Below are 23,356 nucleotides of genomic sequence, written 5' to 3'. Positions count from 1 at the left end.
TCAGTTAAAGAGACGGCTTGAATGCGGAGGGCTGAAAAAGAGCCGACCTGATCCAGAGGTAGCTTTTTTTATCGACACCTTTTTCTTGTGTGCATTGCCTTGCGCCACTGACAATGGCTTTCTCCTGTTTCAACGATCTATCCTTTACCACCATATGACCTGTCTTACATATATATTATATCCTGTTGGTTGTCTGAACGTTTTTGGGGGCAATTTACATTGCTATTTTTGTGTAGTGAACAATCAACTTTATTTGTATAGCACATTTTTAAAAATCCGCCAAGGAGTCCAAAGTGCTTTACATATCATAGAACAGCAAAATATGTTAACTTTCAAAGATAAACACACAAAAATAAAATTGTGATTGCAAATGCTACTCTGTGACGGCCAATGAACGCTTAAATTTTTCTTGAATAACAAATCCTAATGCTATAATTGATTTACCGTAATTTTCGGACTATAAAACACTATTTTTCCCCTTCATTTTAATTCCTGCATCTTAATAGCCAGTGCGGTTTATTTGTTGAAGCCTGGGACCGTGTGTATTTTTGTGTGAGACCAAGATTGAGCTTTTTGGCAACAAACAATCTAAGTGGGTCTGACGTGCCACGAAAGATGTGCATGCTGAAAAGCACCTCATACCCACTGTGAAGTATGGGGGTGGGTCAGTGTTGCTGTGGGGCTGTTTCGCTTCCAAAGGCCCTGGGAACCTCGTTAGGGTGCATGGCATCATGAATGCTTTGAAATACCAGGAAATTTGAAATCAAAATCTGTTGCCCGAAAGCTGAAGATGGCTCGTCACTGGGTCTTTCGGCAAGACGATGATCCTAAACATATGGCCAAATCTACACAGAAATGCTTCACCAGACACAAAATCAAGCTCTTCCCATGGCCATCGCAGTCCCCAGACCTTGTTTTGTTTGCAAAAGGGGATTGTACAAAGTATTAACACCAGGGGTGCTAATAATTGTGACACACTGAATGAATGCACTTGTATTGAAGGTTGGATTTTTCTTTTTTTTTCCCCATTAAGGTCCCATATTATTTGAATTAAAAAATATATATATATATTGGAAGCTAAAAAACATCTTTTTCAGGGGTGCCAATAATTATGGAGGGCACTGTAAACATTATTTCAAGTAATGCTACTCTTACTTGAGTCAACCTTGTGGGGTTCACAGAGCCAACGACGCCAAACAATAAATACAGAGGTGTGTCCGGGCGGCGGTAGGGGCAACGCCGCCATCTATCATTCGACGCCAGCCATCCGAGTTCATACGGATTTGTTTATTGCTGTCCATGGCAGTAAAAGAGTTGACTTGGAAATCTTCAAACAGGAAGTCACACACTTCCTGGAAAGCAATTCAAATCAATATTGGCCTCAAACCATTTTTTTTTTTTATTACTCCGGAGGAGAGACTTGGTCACATGGTTTGACATTCACAGTTCTTGGTCCAATGGGCTGACAGCCATTTTCGCGGGGGCGGGACCGCGATGACCGGCAAAGGCACGATTCCGCAATACCCCGCCGCCGGGAGGCGGGGCACGGAGGGACGGTCGGAGTCGCTCGCGGTTAGCCGCTTCCGCCGCGGGACGCCGGATTCCCCCGAGGGCGGAGCCTCTACATGGCGGCCGCGTCGATTTGAACGTAGAGCTGGCGAACGCCCGCCTGCGGACGCGAGAGGGGGGGGCGCCGTTACGTGACTTTTTGCCAAACTACGAAATGTAGCCGAGGCGGGTTTGTCTCGCGCGAGGAGCGGACCTGCGTGAAGATGTTGTGCGTCTGACTGAGTATCCAGCGGGCGTCGGCGTCGGGGGCCACCGCCACTTTGAGGGTTCCCACGTACACGTCGGTACACAAAGTCCAGAAGTGGGGATGCTGCACGCTGTACACGCCTTGAAGCTGCTGCACCTGAACGCCGAGGCAAAAGGGTCACGCGCGGCACAAAGTTACGCGCGGCGCACGCTGACCGGCACGTACCCTCTGGTAGCACTCGGGGAGAGCGTGGTCCAGGGAGGGTGGCGTTCTCTGCATCAATATCCCGATGGACTCTCGCAGCAGAGGAACCACGCTGACAAACACAAAGTGGTACCGCCCGGCACGTTAAGGTAAATATTGTCGTAGACCGATCGCATCCTTGCTCCTTTTCTCGTGCCTTAGACAAATACAATTCTGTAGGGGGGTTTTCCCCCAAATTTGTTAACTTATTGGCTACTATTGACGGTGATCGACATTCGTTCTGTCTGAAGTGGGAGGTTTGGCAGGGAATGGATGCCAGCCTACAGCTTCAAACGGAATGGTTCCGGTGGCCCCGACCGTAACAGGTAAGTGCCCTAAAAGAAGTCACCCACCAAAATCAACAGGAAGTGGCCCAAAAACGGATGGTGGTAAAAGTCCACGAATGAATGAATGGTGTGCAGGTTAGTTTGATTTGCTACCAGGCTCCCACGTGGATTTACTCGTAACAAAATGGCAACGGGAGGATAGTCGACGTCACTGGCGCCGTTCTCGAAGGGAGTCTATCTAGCTAGGGGCGAGACGGAGTCGAGCGGCGTTACCTGACGCCGATGAGGACGGCGATGAGCATGGAGCAAACGGGATCGGCGATCATCAGGTCGTAGTTTTGCATCAGGAGAGCCGAAACGATCACGCCCACGCTGCCCAGAGTGTCGGCCACGATGTGCAGCAGCACGCCTGCCGGACGCGCACATCGACACGCCCGGTGGCGTCATCCCGAAAGGGCGAAGAGTCGGCACGTCGGCACCACTCACCCTGAAGGATCTGTTTACCGGAACCCGGCCGCCGCTCGTCTGTCAAAACAACAGCGCGGCCGGCCGTCATTCGCGGTCTTTCGGCATAGCGGTCGCGCCGCCTCACCGTCCGGACTGTCGTGACCGTGTCCGTGATGAGCGTGGTCTTCGTGGCCCCCGTGGTGGGAGTGGCCCCCGTGGTGGGAGTGGCCTCCGTGGTGGGAGTGGCCTCCGTGGTGGGAGTGAGAGTGGCCCGGCGTACCGTTAAACAGCGAATGGCTGTGGCCGTGACCTGAGGGACGGAGACAGTCACTTCCTAGTAAACTCGTCGGCCACCGTGGACGACCCCAGACGTTCGTTCCGTTTGAAGCTCGAGGACCGACGGCAGATGAGCGAACTCCGACCCTCCCGCTTCAAACAGATCGGACTTCTACTAGCGACAAACTCATTTTAATTCTTGGCAGGAGCACCAAAATACTAGCCTGGTACTCCAGACTCCCCGCTGTTCCAGCTATTGAGTCTGGCCACCATTAAGCGGATAAAATTTCCAGGGCGGAGCAAGTCACAGCAAACACTGCGGAGTGGACCAATCAGCAACGGGCGGCTGTGACGTCAGAAACGCCACGAGGGACTTGCGCGCGGAAGTAAACATACGAGGAGAGCGGAGTTTATTCAACGTGGCTAGCGCGAGACAAACTGTTGTAATTGACTTGTGTCGATGTGTTTTTGGTCATTTAAAACTGATTTTACTGTGGATTGGAACATATTCTCGGCTCTCCTGTTCGCCATCCGTGTTGTCGCGCAGACGACTTCCGACGCGGAAGAGTGACATTGCTCGTTAAGAACACGTCACGCAAATAAAGGAATCCGATTTGACAACTGATTTTGTACTTGCTCGAGAGGCCGTTAATGGGCTGGGTCCCAGACTATTCTCTGTGTTTGAAAAATACAGGGAGAACAGTCTGGCCGTGCCACGCAACCAAAATACATTAGGTCACCGCCTCTACGGGGGCGACCTTCCCCTATTATTTCTCAACTTACGTTCGTTCGACCCTCCCGCTTCAAACAAATCGGACCTCCGTCGACGGCGGACCGCGAACCAAAGGAGTAGCCGATAGGTTGTTCGGACTCCGACGACTCGAACCGTGAGATAAGTGTCGGATCTCTGATGTTCGCGAGTCAAAACCGCCTATCGAAGCGAAGGCGAACGTGGCAAATCTTTTCATTTTGATGACTTCGAGCGAACCGACGGGAGGCGACGGGGGCCGACCTTGCTCTCCGTGCGAGTGTCCGTGTCCGCCTCCGTGTTGGAAAACAAAGATCCCCACCAGGTTGACCAGCAGGCCGGCGACAGAGACCGGAAGGAGGCGCTCGTGGTGAACGTCCGGAGGTTCCAAAGCCCTCTGACACACACGCAAACAAACGTCCCGTCAGCAAATACGGCCTTCAAAATTGCTTTTTTTTTTTTTTTTAAGATTGACTTTCCCTCCAACGGTAGGTGAAGCGATTGGGTTCCATAAATCTGTTTGGCTTCAAGATCACACAAATGCAAATGATGGGATTATTGTCAAATTTGCATCATGTTTGTCATATGAAATGGAGGTCAAAGGTCACAGTACGTTTCTGTTTGCTATAACTCAGAAGGAAGAAAGGGATTAACATCAAATATGTGCAGAATATGTTTGGAATCATTACCTTTGGGGGTCAAAGGTCACAGGGGTTACAAGAGGGTCATGAGCTTAGATAGCGGGACAATTGAGATTCAGAGAAACTCAAATTTAGAGCATCCATTTGGAAGATAAAATGAAAGAGGTTAGGGGTCAATGGTCACGTTCAAGATAATCCCTTTCTCGGTTCTCGAGTTATTATCGTATTTACAGGATATGTTTGTGATATGAGACGGAAAAGAGGAATACATTGTGGGACGGTGAAGTGAAAGGTCACAGACTTTTGTCCGTTTGGGTGCAAGATAACTCAAGGACAAATTCGGGTATCGTCTTCAAACTTGCGGAATATGTTTACGAACTCCGGTTTACCTCCACGCCTTCGGAGAAGATGAAGAAAGCGGTGAAGACGAGGAAGAGCCCGTTGACAAATCCGCCGATGACCTCGGCTCGGACGTACCTGAGGAGGAAGGACGCGCGTACGTTAAGGGCCCGACCGCCCGCGACGCACGTGCGCCTTACCCGTACGAGAAGCTGTCGTTGGAGCGCCACCTGGAGATGACCGACGCCGCCAGGCCCGCCAGTAGCGCCGTGCAGTCGAAGAACATGTGGAACGAGTCCGAGATCAAGCCTAGACTGAACGTCAAAAAGTGACACCGGGTCGTATCGGACCGTTTGAAAGCTATCGATGTCAAAATCATATTGGCGCTAGGAGCAATTTTGACTACTGTTAGAGTTAGGAAAATTGTGCCATATATAACTGCATTTATTCGAATTACATTATATTTTAATCTACAAGTACCTTACATGCCCCTTCCTGGTAATGTTAAAGCACTAGAATAGTCACATCCCTGTTTTGCAGACACAGGGAAACCGTAAGTTTAGTGAAGTTTCAATACTTCAGCATTATTTACTTCCCTATAAGTTGGACACTCACCCGGTTAAACATAGCACAAGTGTAAGTACGCATTGTTTAGAGGAAGGGCGCTTGGATCACAAGGGGCCACAGGTTGCGCCAAAGGCTGACCAAAGCATCTAGGCCGGAGGTTCTGAAGAGGCCTTTTCGTCTGGACGCCTGCTCTTCACGTCATCCAGACATCACATCACATCACCCCATGTGCTTAGTATGCTAACTTTCCTACAAATGGAGTATATAAGGAAAGTGCCTGGCTGGTGGGTTTACTGATACTTTTGCTTTTCTGTAATGGCTAAGACTAGAGAACTATCAGCCAGATATCTGTAACTGTTGATTGCTTTATCTCTGGAATCAATACATTCGGATCAAATTGCAACCCAAGGTCTGTGACGCTTTTTATTCGATTAGCACTAAATTATTAGTATACCTCGCTTCTGAGTAACGAACACAAGAAAAGTTAGGACAGAGGAGTGGTCCGGTGTCTTTACCCTTAATAGGGGCGCGGATCCTCCCAAAAGGGACTTTTTAAACCCAAAACTACCATCCAACTAAAATAGTTTTCAAATAAGTAGGGTTTGGTGCCACCTGAGCGCATTTAACATTTGGGACTGTGTATTAAAACTACAGGACTATTGAATTGACTTATTGTACCTTTAGACAGTCTTTTTCTGAACGTCTGTTTCAAGTAAAAAAAAAAACAACTCCTTTGGTCACGTCTGCAATTACATATTGTTCGATGCATCGCAATTGAAATGAAATAGTTTTCGGTGGTGGTGAAGAGCGGGGATCCACTTGAAGCAAAACTCGAAGCCGGCGTGATGAATTGAAGTGATCGTGATTTGTGCGGACGAAACAGCACTTCCGGTCCGACTGACCGCGAGCAGGAACCGGCAACGAAGGCACGCAAGATATACGTGGCACATCCTCAGCAGAAACTAGCCGAATGCTAACGGCGGCGCGCTAGAGCTTCCTACTCGTTTGTGTTGTGGCGAGCTAAGATTGCGGCTGGCGGTGACGTCACGCGTCGGCGGACTTACCTGTTGCTCCAGATGCCGTAGCTTAGCTCCACAAAGGCGAAGGAAAGGTTCAAACACAGGAAGAAAAATAAATTTCGGGACGTTCTGTCGGCCAAAATGGACCTGAAAAAAAAGGCAAACGCGCTTCCATTCGCCACTTGTTTTTTTTTTTTTCCTTTCCCCTCTTTCTCCCCAACGTGGCCGCTTAGCATCCGGGCCAGCTGTGTTAGCATTAGCATTCGCGCTCACCTGATCCATCCTGACAGTTTGAGCACCAAACTGAACTTGGCGGGTTTATACTCGTCGTCCTTCACGGATAAAGGTAACATTTTCAGACATGCGCGCGCGCGTGCACGCACACACACCGCTTGACTAGCCTCGCTGTTAGCGCAACGCTTCCGCCGACGGAGATTTCACAACAAAAGCCTGGAAAGAGCTCTTCCGGCGTGCCGACATTTCTTGTAGGGGGCCAGGCGACGTACCGGGCGGGAAGTCGCCACACTCGGCCTCTTTAGGGACCTCTGGTGGACAAAAGCAAGACTGTAGCAGCGCAACAATAAACTCTGGTTGTATCAGAACTCTGAGTTGGCGGCATCATTTTGCAAATGTTATCATTTTTTTAATAATTATAATTTCCTATTAAAGAAATGATTGTGCACATTTCAAAAACTGCATTTCTCACTTCCAAAAATGAACATAAATGATCTTGATTCATTCTGTTTTATTTAAAAAAAGTTTCAAATTTGAATCATTTCACAAAGGGGGGAAAAAAGTGTCTGTGCCATTGATGGTGCTAGATGTCCACATCCATCTTGACCTTTGAAGGCTGGCAGGGACATCTATTGCCATGGCCATTTCAAACGGTATCCTTGTTCATTTATAATTTGATGCCAAGTTCATCATCAGCCAGCAGCAGCACATTTTTAAAAGATGACTTTTGCTATGATGGGGCTTCATCTGCCGTACGGGTGCATGGCGGCCGACGCCGATTTGATGTTGGTCTTGATGCCCGGCATCTTGCCTGTCCGGGAAAACGCACAATTTTACTGTCAATGCTTGCACTTTGACGGAAAGTAGACGTCCCATCCATTTGAAGCGGGAGGGTGGCAGCCAATGAGACTGACCAAGCCGTGATACTACAGTCAAGTGAGTATGCGGTCGGTCATTTAGTAATATACAGTGCTGGCCAAACGTATCGGCACCCCTGAAATACTGTCAGATAATGCTTCATTTCTCCCAGAAAATGATTGCAGTTACAAATGCTTTGGTAATAATATCTTCATTTATTTTGTTTGCAATGAAAAAACACAAAAGAGAATTGGGGGGGGGGAAGATGAAATCTATCATTTTACACAAACTCCAAAAATGACAAAAGTATTGGCACCCTTTGAAAAATCATGTGATGCTTTTGTAATTTATGGAATTAACAGCACCTGTTACTTACCTGTGACACATAACAGGTGCTGGTAATGACTACATCAGACTTGCAGCCAGTTAAAATGGATTCAAGTTGACTCAACCTCTGTCCTGTGTCCTCGCGTGTACCACATTGAGCATGGAGAAAAGAAAGACGACCAAAGAACTGAAGACTTGAGAAGCTAAATTGTGAGGAAGCATGTGCAATCTCAAGGCGACTAGTCCATCTCCAAAGACCTGAATTTTCCGTGCCCAGTGTCATCAACAAGTGTCAAGCCCACGGCACTGTGGCTTGCCTCCCTAGATGTGGACGGGGAAAACAATTTGACGAGCAATTTCAACCAAAGATTGTGCGGATAAAGAACCTCGACGAACATCCAAACAAGTTCAACCTGTCCAGCGGTCCGAGGGTACAACGGTGTCAATCCGTACTAACCGTCGGTGTCTGAATGAAAAGGGACTTTACCCGGGAAGACCCCACTTCTGACCCAGAGACACAAAAAAGCCAGGCTGGAGTTTGCCTAAACTGACCTGAGAAAGCTAAAAAACGTTTTGGAAGAAAGTTTTCTGGTCAGATGAGACAAAAGTAGAGCTTTTTGGGATAAGGCATCAACATAAGAGTTTACAGGGGGAAAAAAGGAGGCCTTCAAAAGAAAAGAAGATGGAGGTTCCCTGATGTTTTGGGGTTGCTTTGCTGCCTCTGGCACTGGACTGCTTGGCCATGTGCGCGGCATTATGAAGACTACCAACAAATTTTGCAGCATAAGCTGGGTCTCCCTCAGAGGTCATGGGTCTTCCAGCAGGACAATGAGCCAAAAGCACTAGAAAATGGTTGGAGAGAAAGCACTGGAGACTTCTAAAGTGGCCAGACCTCAATCACATAGACCACCTATGGAGAGATCTGAAAATGAAACCCTTCAAAATCTCAGAGAACTGGAACAGTTGGCCAATAGAAGAATGGTGTAAAACTCCAGCAGAAACTCATTGATGGTTGTTTGCAGTTATTTTGTCTAAAGGTTGTGCTACCAAGTATTAGGCTCAGGGTGCTGATATTTTTGTTCGATCCATTTTGGGTGTTTTGCGTGAAATGATAATGATCTCATTTATTTTCATTCTTTCATTTCAAGCAAAATAATTGAAGCCAAAGCATTTGTCATTGCAATCATTTTCTGGGAGAAATGGAGCATTATCTGACAGAATTGCAGGGGTGCCAATACTTTTGGCCAGCACTGTAAATGTTGAATTTTTTTTTACAACAGAAAACAGGGTAGCTGATGGTATATGGCAATATGAAATGTCACGATGACGCATTGAAATGGATGGCGATATACTGTATAGACTAGCTGCACTGGCACATCAGAGCAACATTTAGTCTGATGCCATTTCGTGGCGCTAATGAGGCAGGAAGGGTCAACTCCCGCAGAAGGCGGCTCGCCAATCGGTGGTAGATGATGAAATCAAATTCAAGTCATTCAAAGTCCTGCTTCAAAATAAAACTGAAATGATCACATAACAACAAACTAATCAGCAAAATTAGAAATAATTGGTACAGAATGAATGTTATCTACATTGGCGGCCGCCGCAAGGCATGCCAGGAGGCACGTCGGACGACAACAGTGTCGACGCCGGGTGGGCGCCGTCTCTCTCTCTCTCTCTCTCTCGAGAGAGAGAGAGAGAGAGAGAGAGAGAGAGAGAGAGAGAGAGAGAGAAGATGACACGATGGCCAAATAAAGCTTTTTGAAGCCAATTGGTTCAAAGCTTCACGGTGGTGGTTCATTTGCTCTCGAGTGCTCTTGTAGCCCAAGAGCCAACAGTGTTGAGACTTTTGTTTCAGAAACAAATAAATGTTACTTCTTTTCTTTTCGGCTTTCCCCATCAGGGGTTGCCACAGCGATTCAGTTGTATGAAGAAAATCAATGTTTTGTGGAAAGTATTTCAATCGCTCTAAATAACACTCTTTCACAGCCAGAAATCCAATCAAAGGAGTTTTTTTCTTACATTTTCTGATATGGTATCGTGACCCTGGCACAGCAATCATATTGTAAGCCAATCGTCCCCGAATCACTAGTATCGGAACAGTACGGAAAACCCAAGCGTCACCTGGCTGTCCCGGCTGCTGGGAGGGCGCCCCCGTCTGTCCCCCGATGGTGACCTGCTGCAACGTGGGGCCGCCGCCCGCGGGGACGCCGGCGGGCGACGCCGAGGCGGGGCCGGGCGGCCGACACTTGGACAGACCTTTGCCGAACGCCACCGCTCCCACCAGGGCGGCGGTATCGGCCGGGTTGAACCACGCTTTGCTCTGACGCGACCCTGAAAAAACAAAATTCCGTCCGATGGGGTTTCCCGCGACGGAGGGACGGGGCCTCGTCTCACCCGCGCCTTCGGCGTCTCGCTCGTCTCTCGGGTTACTCAGCTTCTCCAGTAGGCCGGAACACAATTTGTTCAAAGTCTGGATCTGCTTCTGCCGAGGGGAGGAGAACGCAAACTCGAGTTTGTCGGCTGCCGCCCCTCCCCGATAGCACGGTCTAGCGCAGGGGTGCCCGAGTCCGGTCCTCTAGAGTCCCTATCCGCCTTGTTTTCCATGTTTCCCTCCTTGAACACACCTGAATCAAATGATCAGCTCATCAGCAAGCTCTGCAGTAGCCTGATAATGATCCTGATTATTTGAGTCAGGTGTGTTGGACGAGGGAGAAATGGAAAAAAAGCTGGATAGGGGCTCTCGAGGACCGGACTCGGGCACCCCTGGTCTAGCGCCGTCAATGGCGGCCACGGATGCTTTGACATTCATCAAATAAGCTAATCATTTGAATGTCAACGCATCGACTTGGACGGGAACGAGGTGAAGGATAGGAGGGAGGGAAGGAAGGAGAGACCTGCGCCACTTCAGGCGTGACCCGGGCGGCCTCCGCGCTGAGTTGCTTCTCCTGCTCCTCCACGTCCGGGTCGGGTTTGGTGCGCAGGTAGTCGGGGACCATCTCGTGGCCGAACACGGGAACGCGCTGCTCTGTCATTTTCTGGAAAAAACGGGCAGAGGTCAGAGTAGGCTCCCGTCCGTCCGTCCGCTCGCTCGCTCGCTCCGGGCCGGCCTCACCGCCAACTCCTCGTCGCGGTCTTGCGACAGCAGGAGCGGGATGATCAGCTGGTTGCGCAACCACGGCGTTTTGTCGTTCTTCAGCAGCTTGTTGATGGTGTTCAGTTGACCCGACAGCAGCGCGAAGTTATCCAGCACTGACGGCCTGGCAAAAAAGGCACGGGCTGAGCCGCCCTGCCGGCCGCCGCATCGATCGGTACCCGGACGCCGAATCCTCACCACGTGAGTCGCTCGTACTCGTTCTCCAGCTTGAAGATGAAAGAGTGAAGGGCGTTCTTGACGTGCGCCACTTGCGTAATCAGCGACTCCAGCGACGCCTCCAGCTGCTTCTCCTCTCGTTGCTGCCGCGGAGAAGCCACGCAAAAGCGTGAGCCGGAACGCCAGTGCGCCACCACGTCAATATCTTCCTTGGCTTTTTCTTCGTGTCGGATGAAGGGTAAAAGCGCCGGCGACAGGAAACTTGTCTGACGGACGGGCGATTTACGCCACTTAAATGACTTGTCACGAATCACGATAGTAAAATGGATATCGATTCAAAATAAAAATACTCCAATTTTCATATCATGTCCTGATAATAACAGGAAATGAGCCAAAATGTACAGGAAGTGACCCTAATATTGCCGTTGACAGTAGGCATCCAATTCATTTCATCTTTCAGCACCATTGACTGCGTTAGACGTCCAAATCATTTTGACCGGGAGGGGCCAATGAACGAATGTCCGTTCATCTCTTCCGGTTAAGAAAAGAATTGGACGGCTAACGTTGTCAATAGCGGCAGCCAAAAAGTAAAGAAGAAAAAGGCAAAACTATTTCAATCTTGCTGTACTCCGTATAATGACAATAAGGCAGGGGTTCGGTGAAGGTTAAGAAACGCTGAGCCCTATTTTGTACTCTGACTAAATCTGGGCAAAGTGGTGTTTTAGACCAGGATTTGGACTTGTTTGCCCTCAATATTCAGGCTTTATTCCATTTCTTTCCACTACTAGCCCTCTATCTAATGGGAGGAGAAATCAGTTTGCTTAGTGGAAGATTGACTGGCATGGTATGAGGAAGTATAACAGACCTACAGACAGCGTAAACTGCGTAGATAATTAAAAAAAAAAAAACTGCATCATTTTATGCCATGAAAATAGTATGTGATGCAAGGATGTGACATTGAGAATATAGACATGCAAAAAAAAAAAAGAGGGTGCAATGAAATGAGTTCAATTTCATTTTCCAACGTGAAAATCAACAACAAAAGGCAAATTTATTTGTAATCAATTTGAAATCTGGATGAAATTTGAAACTTAGACCGGGGGTCAGCAACCCGCGGCTCTTTAGCGCTGCCCTAGTGGCTCCCTGGAACGTTTTCAAAAATGTTTGAAAACGGCAAATGATGGCGGAGGGAAATATATTTTTAGTTGTGAAATGGCTTCTGTAGGAGGGCAAACATGACACAAACGTTCTTCTAATTCGTTGAAATTGTAATCAAGTTAAACTGCAGGGAAAATACACATTTACTGTATTTTCCGCGCTATACGGTGCATCGGAGTTTAAGGCGCACCTTCAACGATTGGCCTATTTTAAAACTGTTTTCATGCATAGGGCGCATTGCAATATAAGGCGTAGTAGTAGTAGTTGTGGTTGGCGTTGCATTATGCACCCACAAGATGGAGCTGAGCCGAATGGAATGTCACGCCATGATCAACCAATATTGATCCATATAGGCACATAGGATTATAAAGCGCACTGTCAGCTTTCGGCGAAGTCTTTTAGGTGCACCTTATAGTGTGGAAATTACAGTAATCGTGAAGGCTCATTATGTATTTGGAGCCAACTTAGTCATTTTGTTACTAGGCTAATATCGCTAATATTGATACATACAGAATGTGTTGCCTTCATGATAAGGCTTATATAAGGCTTTCAATTTTTTGGGACTTATATATATATATATATATATATATTTTTTTTTTTTTTGTTGCTCCATTATGGCTCTTTCATCATTTTGGGTTGCTGACCCCCGAGTTAGACATTAGATTGCTAGGTTTTGAATTCATAAAAAATGGCTTTATTATGAAATTCTGAAGGGTTCGGTGAATGCACCTGATGAACCCGTAGGGTTCGGTACCTTTAGCAAGGTTAAGAACCACTGCAATAAAGTTATTCTAATGTATCCTCCTTTACAATCAAGGGTAGCGCAAAATGAATTTGACCCATGACAACAATTTTCTATTGCAAAAACATTAAAGAGCATCATACTATTACAATCAATGATCAAATATTGATACAACAATTCAAACACAAACTGTATTAACCTGGCTATTCTTCTGAATAGCTATTGAATTTAGGAACAATCGGAATCATTTTGGAATACATACCGTACACAGAATTATAACCGCATCTTTGGCTCGGATCATGGCTCTGTCTTTAAGATGGCCGACAAACTACGACGTCCGTCTCCGTTGGCTCACAGAGCATCTAACATGAGCTTAGCCGTTAATGCAAAGCAAGAGCCGAGGACCGCGCGCTCGGCAAAGTGTCCAAAGATGAAGCCCGAAACGCGCGTACACAGCCAAGCTAGCCAAATAACGTCAAAAAGTGACGATAACTGACCGGCGACGACGAGCCAACCAACCGTCAAACCAGCGGAATTGAAAAGACAAACAGTTCCGCTCTTAAATCAAGTCTTCCCTATTGAGAATATTATCAACACACATACAGTATTATTGTTGTTACTATTTTAAGAGCGTAAGCTTACCTGCATGGTAAAGCAGTCACCCCACCGTACCGGCCTAGCCTAGCTAACACGCGAACGTCACTGAAAGCCTGGCGTTAGCTCAAACACTTCCGGTTCACGCTTTTCAATATAAAAGCCTTTGTTTTGAATCGGAAGTGCTTTGGAATTGGAACGACGTTCATTGCTCCTCCAAATCTAATTGAATGAAGACGTCTAGCACCATCAATGGTGCTCAAACATAAGCATTCAAAGCCAGTCCTTCCAGTTTAGATGAACTGGACATCATCGACGTCAGTGGCAGGCATTTCATTCATTTTGGGCCACTTCTTCCCGTTCATTCTGGGGTCACTTCTTGTTGCCTTTGGTTCCGAGCGGGCGAGCGCGCAGCACGTGCAAATAAAAGCAGACGACGAAGGATTTATGGAGCGTTTTATTGAAAAAATGCCATTCAAAAAAGACAGTCCACGTCGCCCATCTCCACCACAACGGTCTTGAGCTGTGAGTAGTACTCGACGGTCACCTGACCGTTCTCGCGGCCGAAACCCGACATCTTGTAACCCCCGAAGGGCACCTCCACGGGGCTAATATTGTAGTTGTTAATATAGCACGTCCCCGCTTCCAGCTTCTCGGCCACGCGGTGGGCTCGCGAGATGTCTCTGGGGGGAGAGACGCAACGACGACGTCGAGAGCCGACCGACGAGCGGACCGGCGAGCCGACCGACGTACCTGGTAAAGACGCCGGAGGCCAGTCCGAAAGTGGTGTCGTTAGCGCGGCGCAGAACCTCCTCCTCGGTGTCAAAAGGCAGCACCGACATGACGGGCCCGAAAATCTCCTCCTTCACGCACGTCATGTCGTCCCTGCAGTCGTCTGCGGAACAAAAGCCCACGGTGAAACGGAGTCGCCTCCACGTCCCCACGGTGAAACGGATGCGATGACGTCAGCGAACGCTTTGCCGTGACGCACCGAGTACGCAGGGCGACATGAAGTATCCTTCTTTGAGTTTGGGGTCAGAGGGCACCAGAGGTTGTCCGCCGCACAGCACCTTGGCCCCCTGCGACGACAACGTCACACACCTTTAGCACGGGGGTGTCCTAACTACGACCCGGTTTGTATTGGCTAAGCCTAAATGACGCCATTTCCCATCGCGCGATCGGAGACGCGCGTTAGCGCCGTTCGATACGACCGTGTCGATCGTCCCGTCGACCGAATGAAAGCGAAAAGATTTCCGGCCGCGTCCTGGGATTTTTCCGAAAGCGGACCTCGCGGAGGAGAAAAACGCTTTCGCTCTGAGCGGGCGCTCACCTGTTCCTCGGCCTGCCGGACGAAAGCCAGGACCTTGTCCAGCTGGGGCTTGCTGATGAGCGCCCCCATGCGGGTGCCGTCCAGCAGGGGGTCCCCCACTGCGATGGCTCGAGTCTTGGCGACCACTTTCTCCAGGAATCGCCCGACGATGTCCCTCTGCACAAATACTCTGGTCCCGTTGCAGCACACCTGCGCCCGGCCAATCGGCACGTTTCAACCGGACTCGATGCGGAGCGGGCGGCGAGGTGTCGCCTACCTGTCCTTGCGTGAGGAAGTTGGCCATGAGCGCTCCCTTGACGGCGTTGTCCAGCTCGCAGTCGCCAAAGATGATGAGCGGCGACTTGCCGCCGAGCTCCAGCGTGACCGGTTTGACGCCGCGGGCGGACATCTCCATCACCTGTCGGTGCAAAGTGTCCGAGCTTTCTGCTTTTGCTAGCGAGTCCCGATTGCATTTTTTATATGTGATCGGTCATCATTAGAGGCGGCCTCACTGTCGGCCTCCGGTCCTAATCCTTTCGTCGTACCGATACGGATACGGCACCAAAATGACAACAAGTACCAAGATGTAACGAGCCGATGCCGAGAACTGGTTTCCGACCCGAGGCGGCCGCGACAAACTCATTGAAATTGACGGCAGGAGGACAATTGGACGCCGCCGTCATCTCGGGAATGGCGACCGGTGCTCCTTTTTACGCGTAGCTAGTGGCCATCTTTGGTAGGGCGACCATCTCGGGTAGGGCGACCGGCGGTCGGAAACATTCACAAAAAGTACATATTGCTCAGCATCGGCACGTCATTGCTCGACGACGGCGTATTAGTGCCGTATCGGTACAGATCGGCGCGACGCAAATTCAAACTTCTATTCCCGTATTTCACCGGTTCTTATTCCTGTCTAGCGCCAGCGGCGGAATGTCTGCTCGCGTAGCTCGAGCGACGGGACGTTAGCTAGGGCGTCACGTTGTTACGTTACCTTCTTGCCGGTGGGCACGCTTCCCGTGAAGGACACCTTCGCGACACGGGGGTGCTGGCACAGTAAGGTTCCGGTCGCGGCGCCGCCTTGCACCACGCAAAAGAGTCCCGGGGGCATCCCGGCCTCCCGGTAGATCTCGGCCAGGAGCACGGCAGTGACGGGCGTCATGGGGGAGGGCTTGAACACCATGGAGTTTCCTGCCGACGCCCGGACAGAGTCGTCCCGGCGTTCGAAGGGGGGGATGGGGGGGGAACCGGTCGGGGTGGGCCGGCTAACTCACCGCACGCCAGCGCCGGGGCCGACTTGACCACGGCGATCTGGAAGGGGTAGTTCCAAGCGCCGATGCCCGCGCAGACGCCCAGAGCCTCGCGCCGGGTGTATGCGAAGGCGCCGCCGGGGAGCTGAATGTGTTGACCTGAGTGATAAATGACTTGAAATTCCACCCGCTTGTATTTAGTTCTTCAGGTTCATCTTGCGCATGCTATAACGGCTCTGTTTTCCTATACTTCTAATTGTGTCGCATGCAGTTCCTTCCGGAAGGAGTGCGGTTCCGCGAGTGTTTTTGCGCTCCCGGTGGCTCGAAAGCTCTTCACCGCCCACCTGCCATGGTCGCGGCCAATCCGGCGTAGTACTCCATGCACTGCCAGGCCACGTCCACGTCCGTCAGCGCTTCGGTGATGGACTTGCCGTTGTTGATCACCTCCAGCTTGGCGATCTTCTCCCGACGCTCCTGCGCAAAAAAGCCAAAGTTAGGTTTTCACCTCCGCCGGTCCACTCGAGGAACCGATCCCGCTCCGGCTTTGGGTTTTGAATCCGGCCGGCCGGAAAGCAGACGGTAGGCTACCGTTTAAAGCGCCGGCCGGAGTTTCCCATTTTAGTTTGGAGCCAGAAGACAAAGTCTTGCTTTCAAACTAGAAAATGTCATTGCAATTAGTGATGCACGATAATACATTTTTCAACCGATACCGATAACCGATAATTTCCTCCTCATTCCTACCGATAACCGATAATGTCAAGCCGATAATTCTATTAAAAGATTGATGTAAGGTTTTAAACAAAAGAAAATATTACTGTGCAAAAATATAATTTATTGCTCTTTTTTTTTTCAACATAAAATACGAACAAGTCGTCAATTCCAACATCTAAATAATGACATTGTCTGACATTGTGTAATGGTGAACTTTTGGCAACAATTACTTACAGAGTAAATACCTAAGTTGCACAAAAATGCCTTTAAAAGTAAGCCATTCCTAACATAACATTAATACACTGCAAAACACACTTCCTTAAAACTAGTCAGTTTTAAGTGTAAATCTATTGGAAATAAGTGAAATTATCTGCCAGCGCTTCAGGTGTATTTCTCTCAGATTTCTTGGAAGAAAAATAGCTAGCTGAAAATAATCTTAACAGCCTTATTTTAAGCAACACATTATTATACTTAATCCTAAAAAAAACTTGGAAGAAGAAAAGATTTTGAATATTTGTGGCTACAGAATATTATTGTTATTTCATTACAACAGGAATGTGCATATTTAAATGAATAAGTGTTAATAAGTGCCAATAAATTTAGATGATCTACTGTGACTGTAATTGAGCAGACAAATAAGTTAAATTAATTTGAAAAGTGATTGCTAATGTTATATGCTTTGTTGCACACTGTGAAAATGATTAACTCAAAAGAGCGAGATGTCATGTACCCATTCTGCAGCGCTTTGTTTACATTTGCGGCACTCACGACATTTGCGTTACAGCAGCTAAACTGATACACGGCAGTACTATTTGGATGCAGTTGGAGCTCGCATCTCCGTGCGTGTTGTTGTGAGTTTTGTTAATCCGAAAATAAAGGCGGCATTACAAAGTCATCTGACCGCTCGTCATTTTACATACTGAATGCATTATTGACGGGCTGACTTCGTTTTCTCCATGTTTAAATTATCATCTAACCACTGTGCCGTCATGATAAGCTTGCTTACTGGACATCACTTTTCCAAATGTAGTGGTGAAAATGTGATTGGCATGTTTTTCATGAAGAATGGTGGTCGTATAAACTGCATTATTTTTTTATCCAGGGCTTTGGCTCTCGGGTCATTTCGGTAAAAAAAAAAAAAAAATCGTGTCTCGTCTCGGCGGCGGCTACGTTCGTACCGGATAATCTTGCCGGTTTGCCGCGGCGTATTCGGGGCCTGGCTCTGCTCACACGCCGTGAGGGAACGCTCGAGAAACCGGGGTGTTCGCCGGAGGTCCTGAAGCCGGGGAACCGGGGTCTGCCCGCCTCGCCATCGGCGGCGGCCTGCCGGACCGGCCAGAGCGGCGGGCTCCGTCGGAAGACGGCTACTTGCCGACTATCGGTCTCCAGTCGTGCCGGTGTTTAGCCTTAGATGCGAGTTTACCACCCGCCTTGGGCTGCTTTCCCAAACAACCCGACTCTGTATCGTCACAAGCCCTGTAGTTTAACTTAGTGTTTACAATAGCTTTAGCATTCCCGCTAGCAGCAGCAGCCTGGTATTCGTTCCAAAAATCTTTGTGACGCAGTTTTAAATGGATGCTGGGTTAGTGGTTTTGAATGAGGACGCTTTCTTTCGGCCTCGTGGAACTTCTGCGGTACATGTTTCGCAAATGGCGAGAGCGTCGTTTTTTTAGTAACAGCCGCCATAATATTCAACTATTTCTTGTCGTGTAACTCCGCCTCCTCAACCCCTCCTCCCTCAGGGGCTTCAGAGAGGGGAGGGGTCGAGGAGGCGGCGTGCTGAATTCTTCGGTTGTGCACATTTGGAGGCTAAATAAAGTATATAATTATCGGATTGCATTATCGGTTGAATTTTTTATTATCTGGATTATCTGTGTGACGTCATAATTGCCATTATCGGCCGATAATTATCGGCCACCGATATTATCGTGTATCTTTAATTGCAATGGTAGCTTTGTGGTGATGGTCGGTATAACCGGTCATTTCCTGTTGATTTTGGGGCATTTCAGGGTCACTTCCTGTTGATTTTGGGGTCAGTTCCTATTGATTTTGGGGCATTTTGAGGTCACTTCCTGTTGATTTGGGGGTCACTTGCTGTTAATTTAGGGGCATCCCTGGGTCACTTCCTGTTGATGTTGGTGATTTCGGGTTCACTTCCTGTTCATTTTGGGGCATTTTAGGTCACTTCCTATTTATTTGGGGGCATTTTAGGGTCACTTCCTGTTGATTCGGGGGCATTTCAGGTCACTTCCTATTTATTTGGGGGCATTTCAGGGTCACTTCCTGTTGATTTGGGGGCATTTCGGGGTCACTCCCTGTTGACTTGGGAGTCATTTGCTGTTAATTTGGGGGCATCCCTGGGTCACTTCCAGTTGATTTCGGGCTCACTTCCTGGTCATTGGTCATATCCTGCTGATTGGAAGGCATTTCAAGGTTACTTCCTGTTCATTTGCAGGCATTTCAGGTTCTCTTCCAGTTAATAACAGCTGATTTCTTGTCGATGACCGGTCACTTGGTGTCAATGGAAGGCGAATGGGAACTGTTGACCATTAGAAATGAATGAAAAGGTTTTGGGCAGAAGCATACATTTTTCCTTTATGGTGAAAAGGGGTTGAAGTCTGAATGATGTGATTTGGACAAAAACAGCTGGACAAGTAGAGTTCTGAAAGAGCACGTTTTCTGTCGAAAACCAACGCTCATTTTTGGCACGTCAAGCTAAAGAGAGCGGGCGTCGCGGGGAAATTTCGGCACTTCCGGTGTACGAATGGTGTCGATGGGTCCAACGGTTTGGGCTGGAAAGAATCACCGTTGAAGAAAAAAAAAATAGCGAGCATCAAATAGGCTTTGCCATGAAAGAGCTTAGCTTTTGAAAAATGCTTAGGCTCCACCTTCTACCGGCGTGGCTTTCGGTCATCCCGCGCGCGACACACATTCGGACAACGTGTTATCGGGAAGGACGAGTCCGTCCCTCCGTCTCACCCTGATGATGCGAGCGGCCTCCAACATGAAGCGCGAGCGCTCCATGCCCGCCATCTTGCTCCATCGGAGGTAGGCGGCGCCGGCGCTCTCCACGGCCGCGTTGACCTCGTCCGGCCCGCAGGGGGTGAGTTGACACAGCACGCGCCCTAGCGAGTACACCCGATTGCGGCTTGAGAAAGACCAAGTATTCAAGCACAGTTATTGGAAGAATTCCTTTGTTGGTTGCCTGCCAAACAAGGAAAAAATGCAGGGGGAGGAGAGCAGAGCAGAGGAGAGGACAGTTGCATAATGGCTCAAAGTCTTCCTTTAACTCATAAAACGCCAACCCTCGTTGAAATGGAGTTCATCACAACTTCACTTGAAGAGGGCGAGTGGAGTGGCCATTCATTTCTGGGTAACTTCCAATTGGATTGAGGTCAGTGGATTTCTGGGTGACTTCCTGTTGATTTTGGGTGACTTCCCATTGATTCGGTATGACTCCCTATTGCTTTTGGGACATTTACGGGTCACTTCCTGTTCCTTTTCCAGTCACTTTCTACTGATTTGGAGCATTCGTTGCCACCACTCCCACTTCAAATGGATTGGATCATGTCTATCACCGTCAATGGGAGCCCATGAGTTGAATGCTACAATTGAAAATAATCAACTCCTCCAATGTTGATTTTCCAAGAAAAGGCCCAACAATCTATAGAAAGGGAAGTCACTCTAAATAACCCAATACTCACTGTGATTGCACTGCTCATGCCACAACATTGTCATATGCATTTTGACTAAGTGTTATATTCTCAGACACTGGTCTCAATCTGGTTAGTGGTTAGGAATATTTGCACCCCGACATAACCTTCTTGCACTGTTCCAGCCATCTGACTTCTCATTATCAGACTTATCATCAACCGAGTACTGTAACGTGGTTACATGACCACTTGCTGCTTGTCACTTATTTCACTTTATTCTCAATCTGTAACGTTAGTCTGTTTTTACTACTAGCCTTTTTGGACTTCTGCTCTTGTTTTATGTGCTGCACGTTTTGCTCAAGCTTGAAATCTTCTTGTACGACGACAATAAAGGCTTTCTAGACCGTTCTAAGTGACCAAACAAACAGGAAACAGGAAGAACTTCTTGTCTGCCATTGACGCAAACAGACGTCTGGACCGGGAGGGAACGTTCGATGCCGACGCGTACCTGTGGCGGGCTCGTAGACGGGTTCGGCGTCGGCGGCTCCCGGCCGGGGCGCCTGCCGCTCCCCGGCCCAAAAGTTGAGATTGTCGCCGAGCAGCAAGGCGCCGGTGGTGGCGGCGTCCACGGCGGAAAGGCTGGACTGCGACATTCTGCTGGCTGGCTGGCTGGCTGGCTGGCTTTGAAGCGGAGAAGGTCCGGAGAGGAGAGAGCAAGAGCGTGCTTTCGGGTGACGATGCTACTAGGGACGAAGCTAACGGGACGAAGTTACATAACGATTGCCGCCCACCACAACAAACCGCGCCCCCCCCCCCCTCCCCCTCGCTATGAGTCCTCGCTGGGCCCTGACGACGTACACATTTGAAACTCTTTATTGGCCACTCGTTTAAATACGAAGAATTAAAAAAATAACTTTCGAATGTTATTGGGGCACATACACAGGGTTTATCTTACTTCCATGGAAATGGCCAAAAATCAACAGGAGGTGGCCTGAAAGCCATCGGAGATGATCCTGTGTTCGGCCATTTCTTACTACGCGTACGCGGCGAAACGTCAACACGATGCTCCGCGCGCTTGCGCAATCATCCGCACGCATGCGCACATCGGTAAGAAGCGGCGAGTACTCACTATTTTTGTTTTTATTTAGTTATTTCGAACTTTTTCACTGCCTCAAAAATACTTTTTGCATGTATTACCCTCTGATACTTTTAACCATTGTTTTTTTGTGTTAGCTTTGAAGCAGTTGAACACATTAGTCACGTAGCGTATTTAAACCGTCCTTATTTGATATAACTACATTGAAGTATTTTCGTAAGGCATTTTTAGGACGTTCTGCCTGTATGCATCCAAACAAAAAAAGTTTCGCGCGCACGGTATTACTTTGGGTGTCAAATCTGACTAATGTAGGCCGTTTCGCTGATGTAGCAGATTTTGGCAGAACACCGGAAGCACCCCAAAATACACAGAAAGTGACTAACGAACAGGGAGTGACCCTAAAATCATCAGAAATCCAAGCAAACCAAACCAAAATCGACAAGAAGGAAGTGACTCAGAATCTGCAAAAAGGGACATGGAAATGCCCCAAAATTCACAGAAAGTGACCCAAGTGTCCCGGAAATGCTCTAAAATCAACAGGAGATGATCCCGGAATGCCCCAAAAGCTAATAGTAGGTCAATAGGAAACAGAGGTTAGAGAAGCCAAAAATTGGACTCAACTGGAGTAGTGTTACTTTAAAATAATATCACTCAAATAAGAGTAAAAGTAGTTGTCCAAAAATGATATTCAAGTACAAGTAAAAAAGTATTTGCTAAAAAGAACGTTCGAGTCATGAGTAACATTGTGAGTAACTGCTTATGATGTTTGTTTATTTTTCCTCAGCACAGCAAGTTATTTATATGAAGTGTTGTTATTATTATACTGCACTATAACCTATTACATAACCACATTAAGCCAAAGAAATGCAAAAATAATCATTGAATTCCTGCTAGATTTGTTTTTAGCACAACTGAGCATCATTCATCCAAAGAGCGTGAGTGCCCTCTAGTGGAGAAAATAGTTCCTAGTTTGAAAAGTTTAATTGTGAGTACCTAGTTCTTTCATAATTCCTATTATGAAATGAAAAGGATCATATCTCCACTTTTCCATGGTCATTCGGTACCAAATCAAAACTGGGAGTGAGGTGAAAATCATTCGAGTCATGTGGAGGGCAGCGCTCTAGGTCAAATACTTCATTTTTAAAGACGGCGCATAATTAATTCAATTTAATTCAATTTATTTGTATAGCCCTCAATCACAACAGAAGTCTCAAAGGGCTTTACAGAGGCAATATGATACACAATTAGAAATGAAGCAACAAAGATGAATAGATGCAGTTCAAGTCCTGGGTATCCCCTATCCTTAAGACCCTCCATGCCGGCAAGGAAAAACTCCATGATCAAATTCGTACAACGGCAAGCTTGAATCTGATTGGTATCATGGAGTCATGTGATTATTGTTTCCATGTCTCATAGGTGAAACTGGTAAAGCTACTTTTGGCATCTCTCAAAAAAAGTCAAATCTAATATGTAGAATAAAGCAGAAAAATGTAACGACGAGCGTAGCCTAAAGTAGCGGACAAAGAGTATCGCGTTTCTTCTTCACAAATCTACTCAAGTCAAAGTCAAAAGTATGGCTTAGTCTTAGAAGTACATTTTTCTCAAAAAGTGACTCGCATCAATGTACCGGAGTAAATGTAATGCGTTATGAGCCATCTCTGATAGGAAATGAGCCACAAATGCCCCAAAAGACGAAAAACTCATGAGAGGTCCAATTCATTGAACCTGGGAGAAGTGGCTTTGAATGCTCATCTTTCAGTGACGTTGCCTGTGCGCGACGTCCATTCATTTTGG

The 23,356-nt window shown here is 47.9% G+C and overlaps 3 protein-coding genes across 6 annotated transcripts; all 3 read right to left on the bottom strand.

Annotated features, from left to right (window-relative positions):
* Nucleotides 1–1,469: 1,469 nt before the first annotated feature.
* Nucleotides 1,470–6,828, bottom strand: slc30a7 (solute carrier family 30 member 7). 2 transcript variants are annotated; one of them, XM_057841284.1, is made up of 11 exons: nucleotides 6,597–6,828; nucleotides 6,369–6,470; nucleotides 4,938–5,051; nucleotides 4,788–4,875; nucleotides 4,022–4,154; nucleotides 2,879–3,043; nucleotides 2,773–2,811; nucleotides 2,560–2,695; nucleotides 1,982–2,072; nucleotides 1,763–1,912; nucleotides 1,470–1,669 (listed from the first exon to the last, which is right to left on the bottom strand). In XM_057841284.1, the coding sequence occupies exons 1-11, from the start codon at nucleotides 6,674–6,676 to the stop codon at nucleotides 1,622–1,624; spliced, it is 1,146 nt and encodes a 381-aa protein (XP_057697267.1). In that variant the 5' UTR covers nucleotides 6,677–6,828; the 3' UTR covers nucleotides 1,470–1,621. The 2 variants fall into 2 exon arrangements, with proteins under 2 accessions (XP_057697267.1, XP_057697269.1); XM_057841286.1 differs by lacking the exons at nucleotides 6,369–6,470; nucleotides 6,597–6,828 and adding an exon at nucleotides 5,983–6,348.
* Nucleotides 6,829–7,043: 215 nt separating this feature from the next.
* Nucleotides 7,044–13,756, bottom strand: med8 (mediator complex subunit 8). 3 transcript variants are annotated; one of them, XM_057841287.1, is made up of 7 exons: nucleotides 13,595–13,675; nucleotides 11,074–11,318; nucleotides 10,855–10,999; nucleotides 10,637–10,777; nucleotides 10,137–10,224; nucleotides 9,864–10,073; nucleotides 7,044–7,368 (listed from the first exon to the last, which is right to left on the bottom strand). In XM_057841287.1, the coding sequence occupies exons 1-7, from the start codon at nucleotides 13,598–13,600 to the stop codon at nucleotides 7,301–7,303; spliced, it is 903 nt and encodes a 300-aa protein (XP_057697270.1). In that variant the 5' UTR covers nucleotides 13,601–13,675; the 3' UTR covers nucleotides 7,044–7,300. The 3 variants fall into 3 exon arrangements, with proteins under 3 accessions (XP_057697270.1, XP_057697271.1, XP_057697272.1); XM_057841288.1 differs by lacking the exon at nucleotides 13,595–13,675 and adding an exon at nucleotides 13,215–13,568 and having other exon boundaries at nucleotides 7,045–7,368; nucleotides 11,074–11,195; XM_057841289.1 differs by having other exon boundaries at nucleotides 7,046–7,368; nucleotides 11,074–11,195; nucleotides 13,595–13,756.
* Nucleotides 13,757–13,985: 229 nt separating this feature from the next.
* LOC130918964 (4-trimethylaminobutyraldehyde dehydrogenase-like) lies at nucleotides 13,986–21,522 on the bottom strand. The gene is made up of 10 exons (XM_057841283.1): nucleotides 20,975–21,522; nucleotides 19,793–19,938; nucleotides 16,447–16,576; nucleotides 16,127–16,261; nucleotides 15,847–16,043; nucleotides 15,133–15,273; nucleotides 14,877–15,065; nucleotides 14,538–14,625; nucleotides 14,300–14,441; nucleotides 13,986–14,229 (listed from the first exon to the last, which is right to left on the bottom strand). Exons 1-10 carry the CDS (start codon nucleotides 21,117–21,119, stop codon nucleotides 14,022–14,024), a joined length of 1,521 nt encoding a protein of 506 aa, XP_057697266.1. The 5' UTR covers nucleotides 21,120–21,522; the 3' UTR covers nucleotides 13,986–14,021.
* Between the last annotated feature and the right edge of the window lie 1,834 nt (nucleotides 21,523–23,356).

Source organism: Corythoichthys intestinalis, chromosome 7 (assembly GCF_030265065.1).
Source record: "Corythoichthys intestinalis isolate RoL2023-P3 chromosome 7, ASM3026506v1, whole genome shotgun sequence".
Classification (NCBI taxonomy): domain Eukaryota; kingdom Metazoa; phylum Chordata; class Actinopteri; order Syngnathiformes; family Syngnathidae; genus Corythoichthys; species Corythoichthys intestinalis.
The sequence above is the reverse complement of the archived record's forward strand: the minus strand, read 5'-3'. Positions and strand labels throughout refer to the sequence as shown.